This window comes from Lissotriton helveticus, chromosome 7 (genome assembly GCF_964261635.1).
Source record: "Lissotriton helveticus chromosome 7, aLisHel1.1, whole genome shotgun sequence".
NCBI lineage: Eukaryota > Metazoa > Chordata > Amphibia > Caudata > Salamandridae > Lissotriton > Lissotriton helveticus.
In genome coordinates, this window is record NC_136068.1 from 1,224,209,200 (window position 1) to 1,224,234,822 (window position 25,623).

Consider the following 25,623-nt stretch of genomic DNA (forward strand, 5'->3'; position numbering starts at 1 on the left):
TTTTTAAAACTAAGCAACGACCTTCGTAAATGTTGATGTAATTACTCAAGTTATTCACCAGTTGTAATATTTAATATGAGTTTAATTCATTCTTAAGGTTATTCTTTTACTATCTAATATGAAATACATTAATTTCAGTCTCAATTGAGGACATTGTAATTAACCTTCAATAAACATTTTTATGAGTCAATTGTTAGCCTAAGGTCTACTGTATGAGCTTCAGTTGATAGGCTTCTCCTCAATACCATGCATCCAAAAGTGTAGCCCTACCACTTCAATGGTGGTTAAGTCCATAATTGACACAAACATAAAAGGGGATCGTTCCCACAAGAAATGAGGAAAAACTAGGCAAATTGGTAAATATGAGCCTGATTCTACAGACAATTCCTCATGATGTGTGAGACTTTCACCCAGATATTTTGGCTCCTTATATTAGCTGAAATATCCGGGTGTTCCCGCAGTAACTACTGTTACCTGTCCCATTGGAATGAAAAGGGACCTCACAAAGAGGCGCTATGTGATTTATGAAACAGTGAAATGATTAACAGCAAATGTTGCTGGGTGGAAAAACAACAAACATTTCATTAAAATAATCTGAGTTTCACTATTTTAACCTATTCAGAGAAAGGGGACAAGATGTATAAATACTCTGGTTGTAAAATAATGGTTGCAAGTTGCAACCAGTGACCATATATCGTAAAGTTATCCTGTGTGCCATGCGCACCCCATTTGTTTGCTGGCTAGTACTGGTGGTGACTGACTAACTGTCCCTGGGCTCTGTCTAACCGGGGCCAAGGCCATAGTTATGTTGAAAACACAAATGAAAACACACACACACACTAGGGTACACTATATATTGGGGTAAACTTACAATTGGCATGACCTACCCTAAAATCCTTAGTAGATAATAGGGCAGGTGAATTAAAACTATCTATAAGTTCCTCATATATAATTGGGCACGGCAGTTTAGAGGCCACTGACCCTTTCTGCATTTGCATGTGTGCATTGCTGACTGCCTGAGGTCATTTTAAAAGCAGTCCTGTGTTGCAGCACCGCTTTTAAAAGTAAATTCACTGCAAAGTCGACTTTGTTGGTAGGGGCGCTTAAAAAGTGATACTCTACAATATGGTGGCATATTAGGTACCCCAGGATCTCCCCTAGGTGTCCCATAGGTGGGGGGGTCATGTAGAGAACTTGCGAATTGCACATTCCCCATTGTAGTAAAGTGCCTCCAAGAACAGACTTAGGTGCTAGGAGCACTGTGGAGTGTGGATCCACATTATTTTTATCAGAACACCCAAGTTCTCTCCTAGGTGTCCCAGGGGAGTGGGGCCTGGTAATTATAAGCAGGACTCTTATAAAATATATTTTATATGCCCTGATGATAGATTGTATATTGCAGTTACCTCATTGTGGATGCCCAGCCCCATAAGATAGCATGGCAATAGTTTATGAATGCACACCTATTGCTGAGAATTGAATAAATTAATCATTCAAGGACTTAGGGGAATGGTATTGATCAATCCAACAACATCAGGGGCGTAGCTAGAGCTTGTGGCGCCCGGGGCTACCCCTCAGATTGCCGCCCCTTGGGGGGGGGGGGGGTGCTGGGGAAAAAGGACAGTGAGCACTTGAAAGATGTCCGAGTCTCTGAGGAGAGACACGTAGTATTGCTGCTAACAGATACCTCGATCATGCAAGTTACATGCACATACATGACACGGTCAAAGGCTAGACAGTTGAATACACTGGTGACTGGCAGTACAAAAGAGAACACACAGACTGCATGATCTATCTGGGGACTCAGAAAAACCACATGTGACATCCATCAGAGAGCTGTGTGAACAATTACCCCTCAGCAGAAAGCAAACATGCACATACATGACACTGTTCAGAGGTCCATCCTCTACAGCTGACATTAAAGGACCATACATCATAGTGAGATCAGCTGACAGGAAAACAACTGCAGACTTAATACCCCCACCCTATTGGCTAGATCTGTAGTTCTCCTCTTCCTAATAAATATTGCAACCATCGCTAGGTCATTGACATTACTCGATACTCAAAATGCGCAACAGGTACACTACTTTGATCAGCAATCATCCTAGTCTTTCTTACATGATTAGGCCTAGTGTATGAGTGAATACAACAAGGCGTTACTGCCCTTTGAAGGCGAAGTCCAGGTGACTTTGCGAGCTTTGCGCCCCACGAGACCTGGGCAGACTATGTGCTGTTAGCTCGATAGGAGGTGCCACGACCTGGAGTACCTGACTCTTTGGGGGAGAGAGGGACCCCCGGAAGAAAGTTGTGATGCTTTTCTTCACTCAGTGCTTTGGAGCTGTTCTGGACCTCATTCACCTCACGTTTCATCACTGCAAAGCCAAGAGGGGCTTCAAAGCCGCAGGGCAGCTTGTCTGCGCGGTGAACCCCACGCACTATCACTCGAGTATGAAAAGTACCCATATCAGAAAGTCGTCCTCTAACCACCTGTTTCACATGTTATTATGGACCAATCATGTGTACACCCGTTGGTGGAAGGCCTCGTAGCACAGAGCTCATTCATGTTGAGATACCACTGTTCTCCTGGTTTGAGTTCAAAACAATCATAACTGGTGAAAACGTGAAAGACTTGCTCTTTTGCATTCAAAACTGAGTTACCAGTCCAGTTTTTACTTTGGGTGATTTTGTTGCAAATAAAGAAATTTTTATGGAGTATGATTCATAGCATTACTCCAACACACGACATATAGCAATATGTACTTTTCTGAAAATGCCATCCAAAGTACACCACTGAATCCTACACCACCAAACCACACTTCCATAGAATTTATTAGTCCCGTTTTGTACACTCACTCTTTAGGTAACTGTCGTATTTTGCAGACAACATATCTCTATTGAGGCGACGCTGATGGCAGCACCCGCAGTAGGAAAATTCTTCCAGCACCACTGCGCTGTTGCCTCGCTTCCTTTTCAAATGAAGGCAAGAAATTGTTACGGTAAGGTGCACCAATATAAGAACAATTACAGATGAAGTAATCAATCCAATATGACTACTAAGTGTTGATAATTACCACCCCTTGAAGATGCCATCCATATGCACCGGCCCACACCCACGTGCAGCCTGAAGGTGAGTGTGCCATCCGCGAGCCTGTTTATTTTTAATATGTGAACTTTTGAACTCTAGTGTGGACGACGGCTGCATGCCAGCACTAGGGAGGCAAGGTGTACAGAAATCACTTGTGAATAGTGCATAGCTGTCGGCATACATGCTTTTTTCTACCGTGTAAAACGCACGTGCCTGCAGACAGGAAGTACGGAAACTATTCATAACATTAGTGCAAACGTCAGATAGTGGCACGATGGCAAGGGAGCTGGGAGGGTGAGAGAAGGTATGGAGGCTTGGGAGATGGTTGGGGTTTACTCAATGGAGGGCTCCTTTCTCAGGGGTGCTATAGGACTTGGAGCCTGATTTGCATTTGGATGTTAATTGAAACTACTCTGATTTTTGGAGGAGCTGTTAAATGTAGAGGAGATTCCACAGGTGGTATGTCCACCACCTTCTCATCAGTGTTGGGCTTGCCTGTCAAACCGTATGCACTGTCACATGAGGCCTAACACTGCTTCCATGTATGTGGGCATTCAGTCTGTTGCTTTTCGTTCAGGTTTGGTGCTTCTGCACCTGTGTAACCTGGCTGGATGTCAGTGCCAACAGGAACGCACATGGACGTCAGTCAGTGGACGCAGGGTAGCAGGTTCCATGGTACTTTTTCCCTCCCTCCATCATCATTCATGAGCCGTGAAGGCAGCGCCGAGAAGTAAGCAGAGCGCAAGTAATGTTTAGTTTCCATTGTATTCTCGTTACCCTCTGCCCCCTCAGCAGCAAAATGGAGGCGGTGGAGAGGTTCACAGAGGGACGGAGGGGCAATGTGCGGTGTTTGGTGCGTAGAAGCAGCATGGTGTCACACCAGTTGGTGCAGTGGAAGTCATGTTTGTACATTTGGTCTCCATGTACTAAAGTTATGTTTGGTTCCCTACATGACCGAACCGACCCCGAAGGTAGCGTCTATTTATTGACTAAACACTAAAGGCTTTTTCATTCGCAGCGCTAAATAATTGCACTGAATGACGCGACTCTGCACTAACTTTAGTAACAAGGAGGCCTAGAATGAGATCCAAAATCTAATGGCCGCGGCAGAGTGCAAAACGAGTCTGGGTGCTTGCTTGTTGGGAAACAGTCAGAGTGTAACTTTGTGCCGTCGTGCACGGTGCAATCATCATTCATAGTATTTATTGGACGGACCGCGGACGGTTCTTAATTACTTTCTCTCAGTCTTCTCACCTTTAATTACAGTAAGCAGCAGGCTGGAGGCAAGTCAGAATGGTGGTGGTCTCCTCTCCACGCACTCAGACTACTCGACACGACGAGGGGCGAGTGTAGGGGGCAGTGAGCGCATAACGCGTCACACTGCTACGGTGCGGCGAGGGCTGGCCAAAAATGTCCTACAGGGCGTCATTGGTTGCGCGCGCCACGCACACTACCACTGATTGACGGCCCTGGTGGACTAGTGTGAGCGAGGCTGGGGAGGGGGGGGGGCTCAACAACGGTCGGGTTCACACAGATTGGTGATGTTGCCGATGATTTCATTTGTTACAGTATTTATTGCACCATGAATCGATGTATTGTAGATATAACGTCTTTATCATATTCATATGCCATGCAAATCATGTTTGTGCTAACTTGCTGGGTAACGGCCGGGTTTATTATCAAAGAAGTGATCAAAGCACTCCTGGATCAAAGCGCCCTACAGTCACACAGAGGCTGCCGCGGCCGCAACGGGCCTCGGCTCGGCCTCCCTGCAGTCCAGACAGTGACTGTCAGTGCCGGCCCGCGCAGCCGCCTCAGAGTCCAAAAGGTGCCGCACCGTGCCGCCTCAAAAAAGGTGCCCCCCCCTAGCTACGCGGCTGAACAACATGCTGTTGTTGAATTCATCCTAAAATATACAAGACTTTTTTGTCTGTAAGCCAAAATTCAGCCATCCTGTAGTCCTCCCTGATAGGTCAGTTTACAGGATTAGCCAGGCTGATTTGATAAAGCGATAAGTGTCTCACACATAGAGAGGCTATAGAGGAATGTCATAGCAAGGGGTAGACGTTGTAAAGCATGAAGCTTCAAAGGAGGAATAGGACAGGCAGGGAATGCCAGGTCCATCTTCTCCATCCCCTCTGTCCCAGCCAGATAACAGGCTTAAGGAAGGAATCTGCAGATGTTAGGGGGTGGAAAAATATGAAATTAAGCTGTACTGAGAGCTGGTTTAGTTAGCTTTTCATGCTCTGTTGAGATTTCACCCATGTTGAATTTGAAGAATAGTGCTTTCTGGGAGAAGATTATACCACACTTTGGAGGAAGAGTTCATTCTCTGGGGTGTTGCCTTGCACCTCATTGCACAGGAGTGCTCTCCTGCTTGACTCCAGAGAACACCGAATAAATAAGTGATAGATGCAGAGCCTCTAAGAACTGCTGCTTGAAACTAAGAAAAGAAGGATTGCCATGCTAAAAACTTTACGCCATCAGGTCCTGCACTCTGACTAACTGTGCCTGCTGCATTATCTAGAACTACAGCCCTGTGGATGTACCTTGCTTCTAAAGAAAGTAAGAGTTAGCATCAAATCAGCACCACCAAGTGGCAAAGGGACTCTAGGCATTACAGACACAGATTTTCCAAAGTGCCTTCTCAAACACTCTAACGATTCTGATGCCTGCCAATCATCAAGCACAGTATTATAAAACCTGTTTTGAGTTATATTACGGATATTACACTCTGTATATCTGATTGCCAAATGGGGTGAGGTAAAAGGTGTGTACAGCCTGCGCTGTGCGTTGTATAAATGCAGGTTTAATTCATGTGTTTGCCACATGTAACGAGCTTGGGCCACTTATTAGAGATATTGATGTATTTATAAGGAAGAAACTACTACTCCAGGTTAATGTAACCCCTCCGCTAATGATGCTGGGTATAACTACCGTGGAAGTAAAGGATGGAGGAGCCCTTGTCTGCAAAGCAATGGCAGTGTATAGATTATGAATAGCCTCAGCTTGGTCGGACCTTACTCCCCTCATTCCAACAATGGCTAGCTCATTTGTTAGCAACCTATAATCTTGAGAATGCTATTTATGGGTGGAAAGGGTACAGGGCCAAAAAGAAAGGGGCAGAAATTTGGCAATATTTTGTCAACTGGATGGAACAACTGGACGGGTAAATTATATTTATACTGTGTGAATACTTTAAGATGATGTATAACTACAAGATGGAGCTAACCCCAGAACCGATAGTCTCTCCAACATTTGTGCTGCTATATGCACTGCACGCCTGCACTTTTACATTTTCACTTTGAAATATGCAGTTAAAAAAGTTCGGATGGTGACTAGGACTGAAAATCTGGGCTTGATCATGCACTTTCCGGACTGTTGAAGAATAATTTGCAGAAAGGAGGGATGTTAAGTTTCATTGCTCCAATTGAATTTTGATACTTTGATTTTGTTGCTAAGAGATGGAATGATACAAAATAAGATTTTATGCTAGCTAAGGGTTCTAATTATGCACTAAGAAACCTCAGTGAGGTCACAGCGTGGTTGGTGATTTACTATACTATTAATGAAATGTATTCTATTTATATACCACACTAATGTATGAGCATAAATTCGAGATGTGTAACAGAAACCTACAATGAAATCTTTGTGAGGGTTTGTAAATGATGGGTAGGATGGGTATGGGCACGGGGATATACCAAAAAATACGAGGGGGAAGTGAAATTGTCTCTCTTTTTCTCACTCAATTAAAATATATATTTTTTAAAAGACCGTGCAAAATATGAGCTATATCTGAAGAATCGAGCCAAGTATACAACAGATAGTGAGCTTTTAAATTGCTCCAACCAAGTTGTCATCTAATTAAGTTCCAGAAAACTAATGAATATATCTATCAAATAGTATTGATAAATGTTTTTTAAAACTAAGCAACGACCTTCGTAAATGTTGATGTAATTACTCAAGTTATTCACCAGTTGTAATATTTAATATGAGCTTAATTCATTCTTAAGGTTATTCTTTTACTATCTAATATGAAATACATTAATTTCAGTCTCAATTGAGGACATTGTAATTAACCTTCAATAAACATTTTTATGAGTCAATTGTCAGCCTAAGGTCTACTGTATGAGCTTCAGTTGATAGGCTTCTCCTCAATACCATGCATCCAAAAGTGTAGCCCTACCACTTCAATGGTGGTTAAGTCCATAATTGACACAAACATAAAAGGGGATCGTTCCCACAAGAAATGAGGAAAAACTAGGCAAATTGGTAAATATGAGCCTGATTCTACAGACAATTCCTCATGATGTGTGAGACTTTCACCCAGATATTTTGGCTCCTTATATTAGCTGAAATATCCGGGTGTTCCCGCAGTAACTACTGTTACCTGTCCCATTGGAATGAAAAGGGACCTCACAAAGAGGCGCTATGTGATTTATGAAACAGTGAAATGATTAACAGCAAATGTTGCTGGGTGGAAAAACAACAAACATTTCATTAAAATAATCTGAGGTTCACTATTTTAACCTATTCAGAGAAAGGGGACAAGATGTATAAATACTCTGGTTGTAAAATAATGGTTGCAAGTTGCAACCAGTGACCATATATCGTAAAGTTATCCTGTGTGCCATGCGCACCCCATTTGTTTGCTGGCTAGTACTGGTGGTGACTGACTAACTGTCCCTGGGCTCTGTCTAACCGGGGCCAAGGCCATAGTTATGTTGAAAACACAAATGAAAACACACACACACACTAGGGTACACTATATATTGGGGTAAACTTACAATTGGCATGACCTACCCTAAAATCCTTAGTAGATAATAGGGCAGGTGAATTAAAACTATCTATAAGTTCCTCATATATAATTGGGCACGGCAGTTTAGAGGCCACTGACCCTTTCTGCATTTGCATGTGTGCATTGCTGACTGCCTGAGGTCATTTTAAAAGCAGTCCTGTGTTGCAGCACCGCTTTTAAAAGTAAATTCACTGCAAAGTCGACTTTGTTGGTAGGGGCGCTTAAAAAGTGATACTCTACAATATGGTGGCATATTAGGTACCCCAGGATCTCCCCTAGGTGTCCCATAGGTGGGGGGGTCATGTAGAGAACTTGCGAATTGCACATTCCCCATTGTAGTAAAGTGCCTCCAAGAACAGACTTAGGTGCTAGGAGCACTGTGGAGTGTGGATCCACATTATTTTTATCAGAACACCCAAGTTCTCTCCTAGGTGTCCCAGGGGAGTGGGGCCTGGTAATTATAAGCAGGACTCTTATAAAATATATTTTATATGCCCTGATGATAGATTGTATATTGCAGTTACCTCATTGTGGATGCCCAGCCCCATAAGATAGCATGGCAATAGTTTATGAATGCACACCTATTGCTGAGAATTGAATAAATTAATCATTCAAGGACTTAGGGGAATGGTATTGATCAATCCAACAACATCAGGGGCGTAGCTAGAGCTTGTGGCGCCCGGGGCTACCCCTCAGATTGCCGCCCCTTGGGGGGGGGGGGGGGGTGCTGGGGAAAAAGGACAGTGAGCACTTGAAAGATGTCCGAGTCTCTGAGGAGAGACACGTAGTATTGCTGCTAACAGATACCTCGATCATGCAAGTTACATGCACATACATGACACGGTCAAAGGCTAGACAGTTGAATACACTGGTGACTGGCAGTACAAAAGAGAACACACAGACTGCATGATCTATCTGGGGACTCAGAAAAACCACATGTGACATCCATCAGAGAGCTGTGTGAACAATTACCCCTCAGCACAAAGCAAACATGCACATACATGACACTGTTCAGAGGTCCATCCTCTACAGCTGACATTAAAGGACCATACATCATAGTGAGATCAGCTGACAGGAAAACAACTGCAGACTTAATACCCCCACCCTATTGGCTAGATCTGTAGTTCTCCTCTTCCTAATAAATATTGCAACCATCGCTAGGTCATTGACATTACTCGATACTCAAAATGCGCAACAGGTACACTACTTTGATCAGCAATCATCCTAGTCTTTCTTACATGATTAGGCCTAGTGTATGAGTGAATACAACAAGGCGTTACTGCCCTTTGAAGGCGAAGTCCAGGTGACTTTGCGAGCTTTGCGCCCCACGAGACCTGGGCAGACTATGTGCTGTTAGCTCGATAGGAGGTGCCACGACCTGGAGTACCTGACTCTTTGGGGGAGAGAGGGACCCCCGGAAAAAAGTTGTGATGCTTTTCTTCACTCAGTGCTTTGGAGCTGTTCTGGACCTCATTCACCTCACGTTTCATCACTGCAAAGCCAAGAGGGGCTTCAAAGCCGCAGGGCAGCTTGTCTGCGTGGTGAACCCCACGCACTATCACTCGAGTATGAAAAGTACCCATATCAGAAAGTCGTCCTCTAACCACCTGTTTCACATGTTATTATGGACCAATCATGTGTACACCCGTTGGTGGAAGGCCTCGTAGCACAGAGCTCATTCATGTTGAGATACCACTGTTCTCCTGGTTTGAGTTCAAAACAATCATAACTGGTGAAAACGTGAAAGACTTGCTCTTTTGCATTCAAAACTGAGTTACCAGTCCAGTTTTTACTTTGGGTGATTTTGTTGCAAATAAAGAAATTTTTATGGAGTATGATTCATAGCATTACTCCAACACACGACATATAGCAATATGTACTTTTCTGAAAATGCCATCCAAAGTACACCACTGAATCCTACACCACCAAACCACACTTCCATAGAATTTATTAGTCCCGTTTTGTACACTCACTCTTTAGGTAACTGTCGTATTTTGCAGACAACATATCTCTATTGAGGCGACGCTGATGGCAGCACCCGCAGTAGGAAAATTCTTCCAGCACCACTGCGCTGTTGCCTCGCTTCCTTTTCAAATGAAGGCAAGAAATTGTTACGGTAAGGTGCACCAATATAAGAACAATTACAGATGAAGTAATCAATCCAATATGACTACTAAGTGTTGATAATTACCACCCCTTGAAGATGCCATCCATATGCACCGGCCCACACCCACGTGCAGCCTGAAGGTGAGTGTGCCACCCGCGAGCCTGTTTATTTTTAATATGTGAACTTTTGAACTCTAGTGTGGACGACGGCTGCATGCCAGCACTAGGGAGGCAAGGTGTACAGAAATCACTTGTGAATAGTGCATAGCTGTCGGCATACATGCTTTTTTCTACCGTGTAAAACGCACGTGCCTGCAGACAGGAAGTACGGAAACTATTCATAACATTAGTGCAAACGTCAGATAGTGGCACGATGGCAAGGGAGCTGGGAGGGTGAGAGAAGGTATGGAGGCTTGGGAGATGGTTGGGGTTTACTCAATGGAGGGCTCCTTTCTCAGGGGTGCTATAGGACTTGGAGCCTGATTTGCATTTGGATGTTAATTGAAACTACTCTGATTTTTGGAGGAGCTGTTAAATGTAGAGGAGATTCCACAGGTGGTATGTCCACCACCTTCTCATCAGTGTTGGGCTTGCCTGTCAAACCGTATGCACTGTCACATGAGGCCTAACACTGCTTCCATGTATGTGGGCATTCAGTCTGTTGCTTTTCGTTCAGGTTTGGTGCTTCTGCACCTGTGTAACCTGGCTGGATGTCAGTGCCAACAGGAACGCACATGGACGTCAGTCAGTGGACGCAGGGTAGCAGGTTCCATGGTACTTTTTCCCTCCCTCAATCATCATTCATGAGCCGTGAAGGCAGCGCCGAGAAGTAAGCAGAGCGCAAGTAATGTTTAGTTTCCATTGTATTCTCGTTACCCTCTGCCCCCTCAGCAGCAAAATGGAGGCGGTGGAGAGGTTCACAGAGGGACGGAGGGGCAATGTGCGGTGTTTGGTGCGTAGAAGCAGCATGGTGTCACACCAGTTGGTGCAGTGGAAGTCATGTTTGTACATTTGGTCTCCATGTACTAAAGTTATGTTTGGTTCCCTACATGACCGAACCGACCCCGAAGGTAGCGTCTATTTATTGACTAAACACTAAAGGCTTTTTCATTCGCAGCGCTAAATAATTGCACTGAATGACGCGACTCTGCACTAACTTTAGTAACAAGGAGGCCTAGAATGAGATCCAAAATCTAATGGCCGCGGCAGAGTGCAAAACGAGTCTGGGTGCTTGCTTGTTGGGAAACAGTCAGAGTGTAACTTTGTGCCGTCGTGCACGGTGCAATCATCATTCATAGTATTTATTGGACGGACCGCGGACGGTTCTTAATTACTTTCTCTCAGTCTTCTCACCTTTAATTACAGTAAGCAGCAGGCTGGAGGCAAGTCAGAATGGTGGTGGTCTCCTCTCCACGCACTCAGACTACTCGACACGACGAGGGGCGAGTGTAGGGGGCAGTGAGCGCATAACGCGTCACACTGCTACGGTGCGGCGAGGGCTGGCCAAAAATGTCCTACAGGGCGTCATTGGTTGCGCGCGCCACGCACACTACCACTGATTGACGGCCCTGGTGGACTAGTGTGAGCGAGGCTGGGGAGGGGGGGGGGCTCAACAACGGTCGGGTTCACACAGATTGGTGATGTTGCCGATGATTTCATTTGTTACAGTATTTATTGCACCATGAATCGATGTATTGTAGATATAACGTCTTTATCCTATTCATATGCCATGCAAATCATGTTTGTGCTAACTTGCTGGGTAACGGCCGGGTTTATTATCAAAGAAGTGATCAAAGCACTCCTGGATCAAAGCGCCCTACAGTCACACAGAGGCTGCCGCGGCCGCAACGGGCCTCGGCTCGGCCTCCCTGCAGTCCAGACAGTGACTGTCAGTGCCGGCCCGCGCAGCCGCCTCAGAGTCCAAAAGGTGCCGCACCGTGCCGCCTCAAAAAAGGTGCCCCCCCTAGCTACGCGGCTGAACAACATGCTGTTGTTGAATTCATCCTAAAATATACAAGACTTTTTTGTCTGTAAGCCAAAATTCAGCCATCCTGTAGTCCTCCCTGATAGGTCAGTTTACAGGATTAGCCAGGCTGATTTGATAAAGCGATAAGTGTCTCACACATAGAGAGGCTATAGAGGAATGTCATAGCAAGGGGTAGACGTTGTAAAGCATGAAGCTTCAAAGGAGGAATAGGACAGGCAGGGAATGCCAGGTCCATCTTCTCCATCCCCTCTGTCCCAGCCAGATAACAGGCTTAAGGAAGGAATCTGCAGATGTTAGGGGGTGGAAAAATATGAAATTAAGCTGTACTGAGAGCTGGTTTAGTTAGCTTTTCATGCTCTGTTGAGATTTCACCCATGTTGAATTTGAAGAATAGTGCTTTCTGGGAGAAGATTATACCACACTTTGGAGGAAGAGTTCATTCTCTGGGGTGTTGCCTTGCACCTCATTGCACAGGAGTGCTCTCCTGCTTGACTCCAGAGAACACCGAATAAATAAGTGATAGATGCAGAGCCTCTAAGAACTGCTGCTTGAAACTAAGAAAAGAAGGATTGCCATGCTAAAAACTTTACGCCATCAGGTCCTGCACTCTGACTAACTGTGCCTGCTGCATTATCTAGAACTACAGCCCTGTGGATGTACCTTGCTTCTAAAGAAAGTAAGAGTGAATTCCCTGGAAGCTACAGGTTAACAGAGCTCACCTGCATCCTCACCACCGAGAATTCACTGCCTGGAATGCGTCCAGTGGACTTTTAAGTGTTTTGGCCAAGTGCATTGTGGGAATTGTGGTACCAAACTTTCAAGGACCATCTTGGGATTTCCAGACCCCTGTATTGTGTTTTGGAACCTTTGGACCCTCAAGAAGTACTTCAGGGAAAATAACCAGAAGTTTGGTGAAGTTTGGAGCAGCTTTGGAAAAAAAAGCTCCATAAGGTGCCCGGCTCAACAACAAGCTCCAAGCTGGCCACCTTCAACCGCGGCCTTCCCAGATTACAGGTTTGTCTCACAGAAGAACTTGGGAGGTTGACTTCCAGAGTTTGACTGGGAGCTCCCTGAAAGTCAAGCTAGGGAACCCTCACCGAATCTGGACTAGTTAAGAGGATTGAGGGACCCGGTGGAAAATGCTCCAGAAAGTTTCTAAGTCCAATGGTAAAGTTTTCACCAGGGCCTTTCACTCAGTGTATTTGCACGGGGCTCCAACAGGGTCAGCCTGAAAGTCTGACTTTGTCCCAGTCAAGATCGACAAGATGTACCACAGTGACGCTATAGGTTTCAAAGTGCTAAAAAGTGTTTATTCATCTAAAATTCAAATCTCTGGTTCGCTACATGTGATCCTTGTTGTTTGGATGTCATTTAAAAGATAAAAATATTTCCTATTTTTAATGAATTGGATTTCTATTGTGTTTTGTGTCTTAATTATCTACTGAATTGGTTTTTTTAAATGCTTTGCATACCTCTCTCCTAAGTTAAGCCTACCTGCTTGCAGACAAGCTACCCAGGGTTGAACATGGGAATAATTTATTGAGTACTGCACTGAGCCCTTGACTGTGTTAGTGGCCTTATTATTGTCAGTGGTAGATGCATATTTACAGTGGTAGATGCATATTTACCACTACCAATAATCCACCTTCCAACAGTTTATATTTTAAAGAGTCAACCTTTGTGCTATTAGATCAGTTCTTAATGATCTGAATAGTAATGAGTCAGAATCTGACCTACTTTATGAATATTAATGAAGCAGGTTGCAAATTGGGATTCGCATTGAATGGAAAAAAAGACAGTTCTGGTGGCTTAGTGGATTCATGCGTCCACTGTAGGGAACAGTGTTTGACCTCATGGACACAGGTTCAAATCCCAGCAGGTCCACTTAGACTTTCAAGATTCAGAGATCGATAAAATTAGTACCACTGAATTGGGTAATAATACAAATCTGTTATTCACCTTTGGGTGATGTGCGCTTTACAAATATTTGCTATGTTATGATGCCATCACTGGGATGGTTGCAGACAACAAGATGCCAGGGTGCATGTTATTTAAATGAAGAAGATTCATACAAGGACCACCTAAGCTGCTAAAGTGTTTTTTTTTTTATAACAGGTCTTATTGTCAGACTGCACATACGATGCAGGGCCCTGTACTCCAGGGACATCTGCAGGTTAAAAACATTACAGTATCTGAAAGGCAATCAACTTTTTTCTTTGCGAGCACAAACAGGCTAATGTATAACCAAGCAATACTTAAAAAACCTATCTCTCCCCTCCCCACAGCCCCAGCCCCCCAACACCCCCCACCCCAACCCCCAACCTCCCTGAGTCACACAAAATCCACCAAGTTCTACCCACACGCCACGGTGAGTACGGAGGAAAAACATAATAGCTGTATATGCACACCCGCCTCCCAGGCCCCTACGCCCCTCACCCCACTACCACCCAACCTATCATCCCTCCCCAGGAAGATCCTCTAGCTCCACAGGGGGTTCAAGCCACAAACCCCTATAATCTGCCCAGCGCTTCCAGATTTACAATGTTTTCTCGGGCACCCCCGTTTCCAGACGGCCACCGACGAGGCCTGTGAATCTTTCCACCCTTTAGCAATGTCTCGCTTGGCCAATGTGAGGCAAAGTAGCATCAGGTGCCTTTTGTACAGATTGCCCCCCACTCCTTCCATTACATGCAGCAGGGCAAACTGTGGCGTACGTGGGAGCACCCATCCCAAACCTTCGGATAAACAGGCCAGGACCCCCCTCCAGAACCGATCTAGGGATCCACACCTCCAGACTGTATGTAAAAACGTCCCGTCCTCCCTGTTACAGCGGAGACATTCTGGTGAGGCAATCAGTCCCGCCCGCCAAAGCCGAACCCTTGTAAAGTATACTCTGTGTAAGTATTTGAATTGGATGAGACGGAGACGCATTGCTATGGATGCACCCCTGGGGGTGGCCAGAACCTCTCTCCAGTCCTCCTCCTCCAGCTCGCCTACATCCTCCTCCCATATCTCCCGGAGCTTCTGCAGCGTGGGGGAACAGTGTGTGACCAGTGACTGATAAATGCGGGATATCTTCTTCGTCTCCAAGTCCCCCATGAACACTTTCGCTTCCAACGGGCTAAACTCGGGGAGGGACTCCAAACTCTCCAGGCTGGGGGACAGTGCATGACGGAATTGGAGGTATCTAAAGAACTGGGAACGAGGCCTACCAAATTTCTCACAAAGTTCCTGGAAGGACTTAAGTGTCGTACCCCTCAGTACATCTCCCAGGGTCGAGATGCCTATGTTGTCCCAACCCCTAAAGCCCTGTAACGTTGCAAGGCTGGGCAGCCGCCCATTGTTCCTCAGGGGGGTTTCTCCAGTCAGGGTATTCCACTACTCCATCCGGCGCAGAGCCTGTCGCCAGATTCAAAACACCACCTGTGTGGCCGCTGGTAACGCACTCCATATCGTTGCCGTTGCCGTATAGAGAATGGTGTGTAGCCTATGGGATCCCATAAGATAACGCTCCATGGCGTACGCCGGATTCCCCCTGTCACCATACCAGCACTCATTCAGGACCAGAAGGTGGGAGGCTAGGGAGGAGGAACGGATGTCCGAGGTCGCCAGCCCTCCACAGTAAGTGGAGAGGTAGCATGCGCGTAACGCCACACGCACCACTCCACCCCCACAAAAACTGCCCTAGGACGGAGTTCACCAGCCGGAACCATCCGGGCGGTATTGGATACGGGTGATTTTGCAGCTGATATAACAGACGGGGGAGTGCAACCATTTTAAAAATTGCCGATCTTCCATTGATAGTAAGAGGCATACGTGACCAGATCTTGAGATCTGCCCGAACTCGCTCCCAAACCGGCACCATGTTCCGGTCCCAGGAGACGGCCGGTACCTCCAACCGAAAACCCCCCAGAAATTTGAGACCCACCACTGCTACTTGAAGTGAAGATGCCCAATTACCCACCTGTGCCCGCCCTCCCAGCACCCATGTAGAGCCCAGATGACTCTCCGAAGATCTGCATTATCCGCAGGAGGTGCGGTCCGACCTATTGAGATCCGTAAGAAAAAAGAGGACATCAGCTGCATATAATGCAATCCGGTCGGACGGCCCCTGCGCCCATTTAAACCCGCTCAACTGCGCATCCATGCGTACAACAAGCCGCCAACGGCTCCACCGCCAGGGTAAATAGGTAGGGCGAGAGGGGGCATCCCTGCCGGGTGCCGCGCCGAATGGGAAAACTGGATGAAATCGCTCCCGCCACTCGAACCGAAGCCGTCAAATCAGTGTAGAGGAGACGCAGATAGGACAAGAAGCGAGGCCCAAGGTTAAGTCGAGGCAGTAGCGCGAACAGATAGACCCAGCTCAGTGAGTCAAACGCCCTGTCTATGTCGGCGAGAAGAAGCGCGGCCTGTTTCCTAGTGTGCCGGACCGCCGCCACCGCCACATGCGCCCGTCGAATATTGTGCCTAGTCGCCCTTTGGGGCATAAAGCCGGCCTGATCCGAGTGTACAAGTGGTGAGATATGAGGGAGAAGCCGGTTGGCCAACGCCTTGGCCAAGACTTTGGCTTCAACATTCAAGAGTGAAATCGGGCAGGACGAGGCATGGTGTTTTGGGGGTCGGCCCGGCTTGTGAAATACCACTACCTCTGCATGCCTCCAGTCCGGGGGGAGTCTGCCCTGCTCCCTGGCCTCCTCCAACGCCACCCGATAATGAGGGGCTAACTGTAAAAGATATTTCTTAATAACTCATAGGGGAATCCATTCGGACCGGGGGCTTTCGCCGAGTTGAGCTCGCCCAGGGCCGTGCTCAGTTCCTCATCCGTCAGAGGGAGCTCCGACCGATGCCGCACCTCGTCTGACACAGCTTTAGGAGGCAAATCTGCTATAAACTTGTCCACCACATATTCCGGTAGGCACTCCTTTGGGGCATATATGTCTGCATAGTACGCAGCAAAGCTCCCCGCGAACTCCCCCGGGTCTGTAAGTGGGGCACCCACTTCGTCGAGTATCCCCGGTAAAGTCTGCGCATGGAAGGCCCCTTGACAGAGCCGATGCAGAATTTTGCCAGACTTATTCCCCACTGACATATTCTGCTGCGCGTTGCAAGCCAGATCTGTCGTGCCTCATCCAGTAGGAGGGCCGCGTAGGACTGTTGCGTCAAGAGTAGCTGACCCACACCTACCATGCATCCCTGGCGCTCCAGCTCCTCAATCTCCGCCTCGTCGTGCACTAGGTCCGCCCGACGCTTCTTTCAAGCCGCCGCACACCAAGCAATATCTACCCTCCGTAGCGTGGGTTTCAGTGCTTCCCATAGCGTCCCTGCACTAGAGATGGAGCCGACTAAATAATCTGCTATTGCCTCACTCATATGCCTCCCGTAGTCCTCCTGTTGCAGGTGCCACACTGAGAGGCGCCAACAAAATGTCTGTCTCCCACTGCCTATCTGGAGATCAACGGAAATAGGCGAGTGATCCGAGAGTCTGCGCGGGAGGATCACCGCCGACTCCACTATTCCCGCCATTTCCCTAGGGGCAAAAATGTACTCCAACCCAGAGAGAAATGTGTACTCCCGTTTATCCTTGTGTAGGCACCACCATGTGTTCACCCAATCCAACCCCACCACCCAATCCAACCCCACCACCTGTAGTTTTGTGGAATGGCCTACACTTGGGCCTCCCCCAGGTCTGTACCTGTCCCTGGTGACATCCAGAACATCATTCCAGTCTCCTCCCACTGCCGATAGCGCGTCCGGGATGTCTGCCCAGATCGCAAACAGTTTCTCGACGAGCGACCACTGCAAGAGGGGCGGAGCACAGACGCAGCCCACTAAAGGGTCCTCCCCGACCATGCCCCTGATAAACAGATATCGGCCCTGTGTGTCGGCCCACTGCTTTGAATGGATGTAAGGAATTCTACGATGCACTAGTATGGCCATCCCCCGGAACCCCTCGCAAAGCCCGCGTGAAAGACTTGTTGAAATCCATAGTGTAGAACCTAAAAGGTGGGTTTATTGTAGCAAAAGTATATCAGCCCCAGCTCTTTTCGCTTTCCGTAACACCGCACCCCTCTTGATTTTATATAAAACTCCACGCACATTCCAGCTGAGAATACGGAGGGTACCGTGGGACCCTGAAACATTATCTGTGCGGTTCGCCATCAGGAAACGGCCAGGGTCACCGCACGAGCACCGAACAAGTGTATGGAACCCCTTGTGGTTGTACGACTCATGCCCAAAAAGAACCCCCCTCAAAAAAACTGACACCCCCCCATACCTCAAAACCGTTGAAGTACCTGTCACGGCAAGGTTGGCTCCCGACACCCAACGCAGGGACCAAGGTCTTCCATACCAATGGATCCCCACCCTACAGCCCATAACTCCCTGGCCCACCCCCCACAAGTACCAGACTGAAGGGGAATCAGCCCCGAGTACAACTCCCTCCATCCAAAGACAGCAGACATGGATATAGGCCCCCTAGGAGGAACAACCAGACATTATTCTAAAAGCAGGAAACAAGAGTCAAGAGTCTACTGTTCGTTGCCCAGGAGCTGGGGCCCCCCGGCCAGAGGCCCCACAAGATGCAGAGCGCCGCCGGGATCAGGATCGCCAGTCCCCCCCCGGCGCGATCCCCGGGAGGATTTCAACTGTGCCTCGCTCATAGAGGAATCTGAGTCCAGCCCTGGCGGTGTGTGCACCCGCACCTTTATTGTCTCATCAGTCCACTTGAAGACTTCCTCCGGAGTATGGAAGAAATGGGTGCGTGATTGGAACACCACCCGCAGGCGCGCCGTAAAATTTGTCAATGGGCCCATGCTTTGTGGCTCCACTATTGCCCTTGTCCTTCGTTATGTCCACCAGCAGTAGGCCAACTACTGACGCAGCTCAAGTCTGGCACGCTGTCCCCACCGGCTCTCACTCAGTGTAAACACCCCCAAGTCCAACTCTGGCCGCACTCCACTGGAAGGCACCCTCAATCCAGGGCCCACAATCCACCTGTCATATGTCAGCACCCCCGGTAGCCCTGCCAGGCACACCCTGCTCTACGCGCCTGACACTCCGCTAGGATTTCACCGGTGCCGGTATGGGGCCGCAGGACACCGCACCAGCCCCTCCACTCTTCCCACCAGGGCTTACTCCAGGCCAGCGCCACCCGTAAGGCTGCCTCGTGGCCACCACCAAACCCCACAATCACTGTCCTGAAGCTACCGGGCCCTGTGGACACCCCGCTGGCCCAGCCAACAAGAGAGGCCGCTATCTCCAACACCACCGACTCCACCAGGCTCCGCTACTCAACCTCTGATGCCCGTTGCAGCGGGTAGCGCCAGGCCCAACAACTAGGAGCCGTGCAGGCCTCCCCACGCGGCGCGACACCGCCGGCGATCCGCGGGGAGGTCTCAGAACTAGGGGAGGGGGCCCTTTTCTCTGAAGCCTCTGACTGCCCAAGTCCCCTGCAGCCACGTCCCGGGAGGGTGTTCCGGCTATCTGAGCCCGCAGCCCCGGGCCTCGATCTCCGCCTCAGCCGTCCTGTGTCCCTCAGGCCACGTGACTTGTCCCTGTGCCTGCCTCAGGCCGCTCCGGCCGTGCCACAGGATTCCCTGGGGGATCGATATGCCCTTGATCTCCGGCTGCTGAGTCCAACGCCTCGGGCACTCACAGGGCGGAGCACCAGTCTCAGAGGCGCGGGCCCTCCACTCCCACAGGGTGGGCCAAAATCTACTCCCCCGCTCCCCTGCTCCGCACCAGGCCTCACCTCACAGGGATCTCGGCTCCAACACCCGGTCCCAACAGGCAGGCAAAAGTCCGATGGGCCGTCGTGGCCGGCTGTAGGTGCATTGCTGCCCCTCCCCCCCCCCCCGGGACTGCAGAGACGCAGGGGGAAGTCTGGATAAGCCTCAATTCAGGAGAATACACTGGCCGGCTGAGCCCGCTGATACGGTCTCCGCTCCCGCCATCCGGTTTCCCCCAGGCAGCAGGACCCGCCACCGCGTCTGCCTCGGACCGCTCTGCTCCGGCAGAAGCAGAAACACAGGAGTCCCGGGGCCGATTTTCCCCTCAACCTCCGTCCCCTTGGCCCACTGCCACAGGAACTCACAGAGCGGAGCGCCGGTCACTAATCCGTCGGCTCAGCGCGCTCACAGGAATCGACAAAATCCACGCCCCGGCTCCACTGCTCAATGCCAGGCCACACCACGCGGGGACCTCAGCTCCGACCCCCGGTCCAACCAGGCACCAAAAACACCGGCGGATCGTTGTGGCAGGCTACAGGTACATCGATGTCACCCAGGGGCTGCAAATATGTAGAGGGAGTCAGGATAATTGCAGGATGATTATCGGGCTGGACGGAGCACAGCTGAAACACGTCCGCCACGCTGGCTCGTCTAGCCACACCCCCTCTAAAGTGGTTTTGTGTGTTTATTGCACTTTCATGAATTAATTCAATTTAAGCATGAACATTTGATTTTTTAACATATCATGACCAAGCAAAACAACACATTTAAATTGATATACACAACATAAACAAAAAATATGGAGAAGCACAGTGAATTACAAAAAATAACACAATGGAGTTAACCAGTCCTTTGATTGTATAATGAGGTGTGGCGGCACAGACAATTTATAATTTCAAAGACTACACCTGCCAACAACAGCTAGTTCTGTGCAATAATGGCAACAGGTAGATTGCCCTGTTTGCGTACTGTATGATTCCGTAGTTGCAGATTAAAGTTATGACTAGCTGAATGGGGTCAACGCATTTAAGAACCCCAACATTTTTTTAAGGGTTCTTCCTCAGGACCGGGACTAGGCCAAACACTATGGTACACATAACAAATACATAAGGAGCGATTAGAAAAGTGTCCCTAGAGTTATAAATTACCCTACTTATCAATATAATGATAACAAGTGTGTCCTTACCCTTCACGCTTATGAAAGAACGAAACCTGTGAGGGAACTTTCATAAGCGTGAACTTAAAGCTTATTACTACCATAATTAGCTTAAAAAGAACTTACCACAATTTTTTACCAAAAACTGTGAGATAAAAATATAATACTTATTAAGTTCATCATTTGTTATTTCTTACCTTGGCTGTCCAGTTAATTAACCAAGAAGGAATCATTCCGCCTGGGTTGTCAAAGTAGTACATGTACACTAGAAAGAAATCATCTCATTTAATTTAAGGATATTTTAAATCTGTTTTAAAACACAGCATATAGATATTGAAAGTGAATACATTGCTGTCACTTTTTACAAGCATATACTAATATACAACAAAGTACAATGACAACTGAGTTGAATTTCAGGGCCTAGATCTCTCTAGCTAGCCTTTGCAGTCGAGAATTCTCTTATTCTATATGAAGACAACTAGTAGCACCAATCTTATAGGAATAGGGTGCTTGGCAAAACTGAAATTAAAATGAATAAATGGCCCATCACAGGTGGAAAAAGTGAAAAATTAAAGAGTCTGGCCTATGTCACACCTTATGATTAAATGTCACTCAGTTAAGTTTGAGAAGCACGATCTGGGCCTCAGCAAATGTTTAATAAAGTATTTTAAAGTCTGATTTAGAGGAGCCTGGTAACAATATCCTCTCTGAAGTGTGAGTGAAGTGATTACCCCGGAAGACTGAGGATTTCCTACAGCCTAACAAAGATGGCATGTTGGGGGGAAATCTGACGATGAATTAAGTTTTGCTACCATTTTTCCCCTTGTTGTAGTAACTATATAACTCTAAATGAGGCCTTTAGTCTCCACTCATATGAAGATCATTGGGAGACTTACAGGCCACTGGAGTTTCCCTTACAACAATGAAAGTAGCTAGACTAGTACAATTGGAAAATACTGTTGCTCTTTTTAGGGCTCGCGCCTTGCGTTGCATTGCGCAGCAGTGCCCGCGCAGACGAGGGTCCTTTTGTCCAGGGCCTGAAAACGGACCCTGGAATCGCATAGGGTTCCGCTATTGGGCTTTGTGTGCGTGTATTTTTAAAACAGAGCACGCAATAGGCCAAAGACGGGAGCATTGCTCCGCCCACGGCCTATTGGTGTCTGTTACGCGCACCAAAGCCCATATGTTTTCAATTACCGTGCCCAGACACGGTCGCGATAATTGAAAACATATGTCTTGAAGTGGCGCGCGCACCATTCGCGGGCATGTTTTTAAAAAAAAAATAATATTTCACTGCGGCTTGTTTTTTTCGCGGTCCTTCCTTTCCTTCTCGCAGATGCTTTCTTTAAAAGGCAGTAGCCGCAGCAGTGTGTGTGGTATTCAGTTCAGGGACAGAGGTGGGAGCTCTACGTGCGGCGCTGTCAGAAGAGGCGGACGCCGTTCCCTGCCCCTCATCCCTGTCCATATGCGCAGAGGCACGGAGAGCGTCTTTGTGTCTGAGCATCTGCCGGCACAGCCCGTGCCCTTCCCCGCCTGGGCTTTGAGCGCGGGATGCTCCCTAAGGAAACGCGCTGATCTGGCTTAGCTGTGCAGCAGGAGGCGCAGCTGTTTACCTGTGGCGAGAGGAAAATGGGGAGAGGAACCCAGCACCTTAGAGCCCAGGAGTAGCCGCCGCACCAGCAGCATGGAGGAGCCGGGCTGCGCGCAGGCCCCGCTGGCTCCAGGCGAGGAGAAACTGCTTGCTGTAGGCACCGGCGACGGGCCCAACCGGCCCCTTGGACCCACGCCCAGCCAGAGCCGTTTCCAGGTGGACCCGGTGATGGAGGAGTGAGCCCCAAAGGCCCGAGACGACGAGGCCACGGTGGGGTGAGCTTTCAGAACAGGGACACAGCACTGAGCGAGGCCAGCAGCCAGCACTTGGGCGGGCAGCATCACTACTACTATGACACGCACACAAACACCTACTATATGCGTACCTTCGGACACAACACCATAGTTGCCGTGCCCCGCATCGACCACTACCGGCACACTGCCGCCGAACTGGGCTAGAAGCTGCTGCGTCCCAGTTTGGCCGAGGCTGTGATCCGGGCATGCTGAAGGTGGATGATGGACGGATGTTGAGAGCGATGGGGAGGTCACCCGATGGAGGCAGAGAGGTGGGTCAGGTATACGGGCATTGGATGCTCCTGGAGCATCGTGTGGGTAATGTGTAGAGTGAATTCATGACAGACAAGGGAATAGAGGACAGGTGCAGAGCGAAGAGACACGGCAGATGAAGGTAAGTAGGAAGCTCAGTAGTAGAGGCACAGTACCGAGTATAGCGATCTTTTGTAGTAGGTTGGCTAGAGGACGGCAGTGCCACGCAGAGGGAATGAGTCATTTATAGGTGGGCGTGGAATCCACCCTAATCGTGGAGGGTGCGGGGTTATCTGGTGGTCAGGAATGTGATATGTCTAACAACTAATATGTGAGAACACCTCAAAGTGTGTTTGAACCTGCCACATAGTCAGAACGACAAGGGTGCACTGCATTAGACTTGTATTGGGAAGTATGTGCATGGCAGTGATACGGTGTATGCAGTGACAAACGCAGTATGTGCTATGGGCAGGAGGCACCGACCTGAGTTTGTTGTAAATGCAGTTGTGTAAGTGCAGGGCCATGTCCTACAATGTGGATGATCCGCATGTAGAAGTTGCAGAATAAAGGGGAACGCTCATGTTTTGCTGATTGCATGGGACATAAAGGACCGTGATGGTGGTCAGGACAGCTATTGTGTCAGTTGAGTGTAATGGGATGTGCAGACTTATCGCATTAATGACCGAGCTTGTGCAGGGTCACGTGTGTGTGTGTTTGCATCTGTTGGAGTTTGTTCATGGGCTGCATTTGTTATAAAATAGCATGGTGTGTGCCAAGTCCTCGAGGGACCACATAGAGGAATTGAGATGAATGTTTAGTATTTGTTTAAAATGACTAGTGAGAATTCTACATAGTTCTTCATTTCTGAAGTGACAGCACGACATGGTACTCTATGGCTCGTTTACTGTGTTCTCTTAGAGTTAGTTTACTGGCATTAGGTCAGCAAAGACCATGCAATGTACGTGATTGCTGCATGGTCGTGGAATTAAACCTGGTGTAATTGCTAATGCACACAATAGCCAAGTGCAGTTGGTTGCTGGAAGAACATTCTGATCAGTACCTGGTTAAGTGACTACTTAATGAACGCTTCTAACTTGATACCCGTTGTTGGTGCTCAGGCATTCATGCTGTTTGCTAGTGGTTTGGTGCATTTTGTTGTCTAAGGGTGCAGTTCTGTATTTTTTTTATTTTTTTTTACTTGATCTGCACATTGCCCATTACTCTGTTATTACTACCTGATGGAGTTAGGAGATTGCAGTGGACTCAGACAAAAACGTCATCTGGACATTTGCATTTCCCGGCCCCTAACAGGGAGTGACATTGTAGTGTAGTTCCTATCATCCCAATAGGCTCTGCGCATTGGAATAATACCTACAGCAGTAAAGGCCTAGACCAGACGTTAACTAGGTCTACTACTGTCGATACTAGACTTAAAGTTTTGGGTTTGCCAGCTTAGCTCAGAGTTCACTAGAAACTTTCTCGAATGTTCAGGAAAGAATTAACTCCCCTGATTAGACAAGAAGGGATTTAGTTTCTGACAACCATAGAACATGACAACTTTGCTCTCCCCTAATCAAGAGTATATCTCGAGAGTCGTGTGAACAAAAGGCAATTTATTTTACTCAGTCAGTACGTGCATTCTTAGTCTCATCAGAATGTAGAGAAAAGGAAGAGACGGGCGTGTTCAATAAAAAGGTGTTATTTATTGATCAGTCTCTTTTCTCGTACAAGAGAAATGGATCGATATTATTGCAATACTTATAGTTAAGTAAAGTGCATACATTAAAAGCAATAGTATAAAATAATACTGTAAAAACATTGATATGGTTTCTAAGCCATAAGATGTTTTAAAATGAATAAAATATATTACATACACATATACATTTGACTAAACGTACTCAACTGGTGTTTCTAGATACGCCTACCCCGTGTACCTGACCTAAGTCTAATACGAGGGCGGGAATAGAAAGTTACAGTTTAAGTTAAGTTTGTTTTTGCCAAGTGAATAACTTAAGAATCCTCTGTGAGGGGTTATTCAGTTCTGTACCTGGAAGTTAGGATGAATGAGGAATGGTATCTCTCTCTCTGGTCTTGATATTTCAGGCTGCCTGCGAGGGCTACCCAGAAACGCCGGGGCTGGATTTCTCGGCAGGAGAAGTCAGCGCGTCTCTCAGCGCGTCAGGAAGGCGGGGCTGCTGCCAGCGGGGTCTGCTCTGCTCTTGGCTTCGGCAAGTATGGCTGCTCCGTCTCGTCACCACGCGTGTGTTTGCATAGGGCAAGATCGGTAATATTTATACCTTTAAGGTGCCGAGATTGACGTAAGGATGGACATAGATACGTCAATAAGGATGTCATACGACTTGCTCGTTAGCACATTCTTTTACTGAAGTTCTCGGTGAAATCAAAACAATGGCCGCAGGGTTTTGCCCAGGTTGTCATAGGTTTGATTTGTTATGAGAACTCCGTATGCCTTATCAGGGGCTGGAGGAATATCGCTTGTCTAATTAGATCGCAAGCGTTATCACCTAATCAGATAACACGTTCCTGTGCCGTAGTGTGACTGCGTCAGATAACGGTATCTGCATCATGGGGATTTTCTGCCTCATGGGCTGATTACTAGTTAACTTG

At 47.7% G+C, this 25,623-nt stretch overlaps 1 protein-coding gene across 2 annotated transcripts in view; it reads right to left on the minus strand.

The window, feature by feature from the left end:
- The window catches only part of PCTP (phosphatidylcholine transfer protein), a 454,446-nt gene that overhangs the window by 121,508 nt on the left and 307,315 nt on the right, over window positions 1–25,623 (minus strand). The window contains exon 5 of one of the 2 annotated variants that reach the window (XM_078654406.1): window positions 21,057–21,124. The exons of the other annotated variant lie outside the window; for it this stretch is intronic. Coding sequence (XP_078510532.1) covers window positions 21,057–21,124 — 68 coding nt within the window. The remainder of the gene's footprint in view (window positions 1–21,056; window positions 21,125–25,623) is intronic. 2 annotated transcript variants of the gene reach the window in all.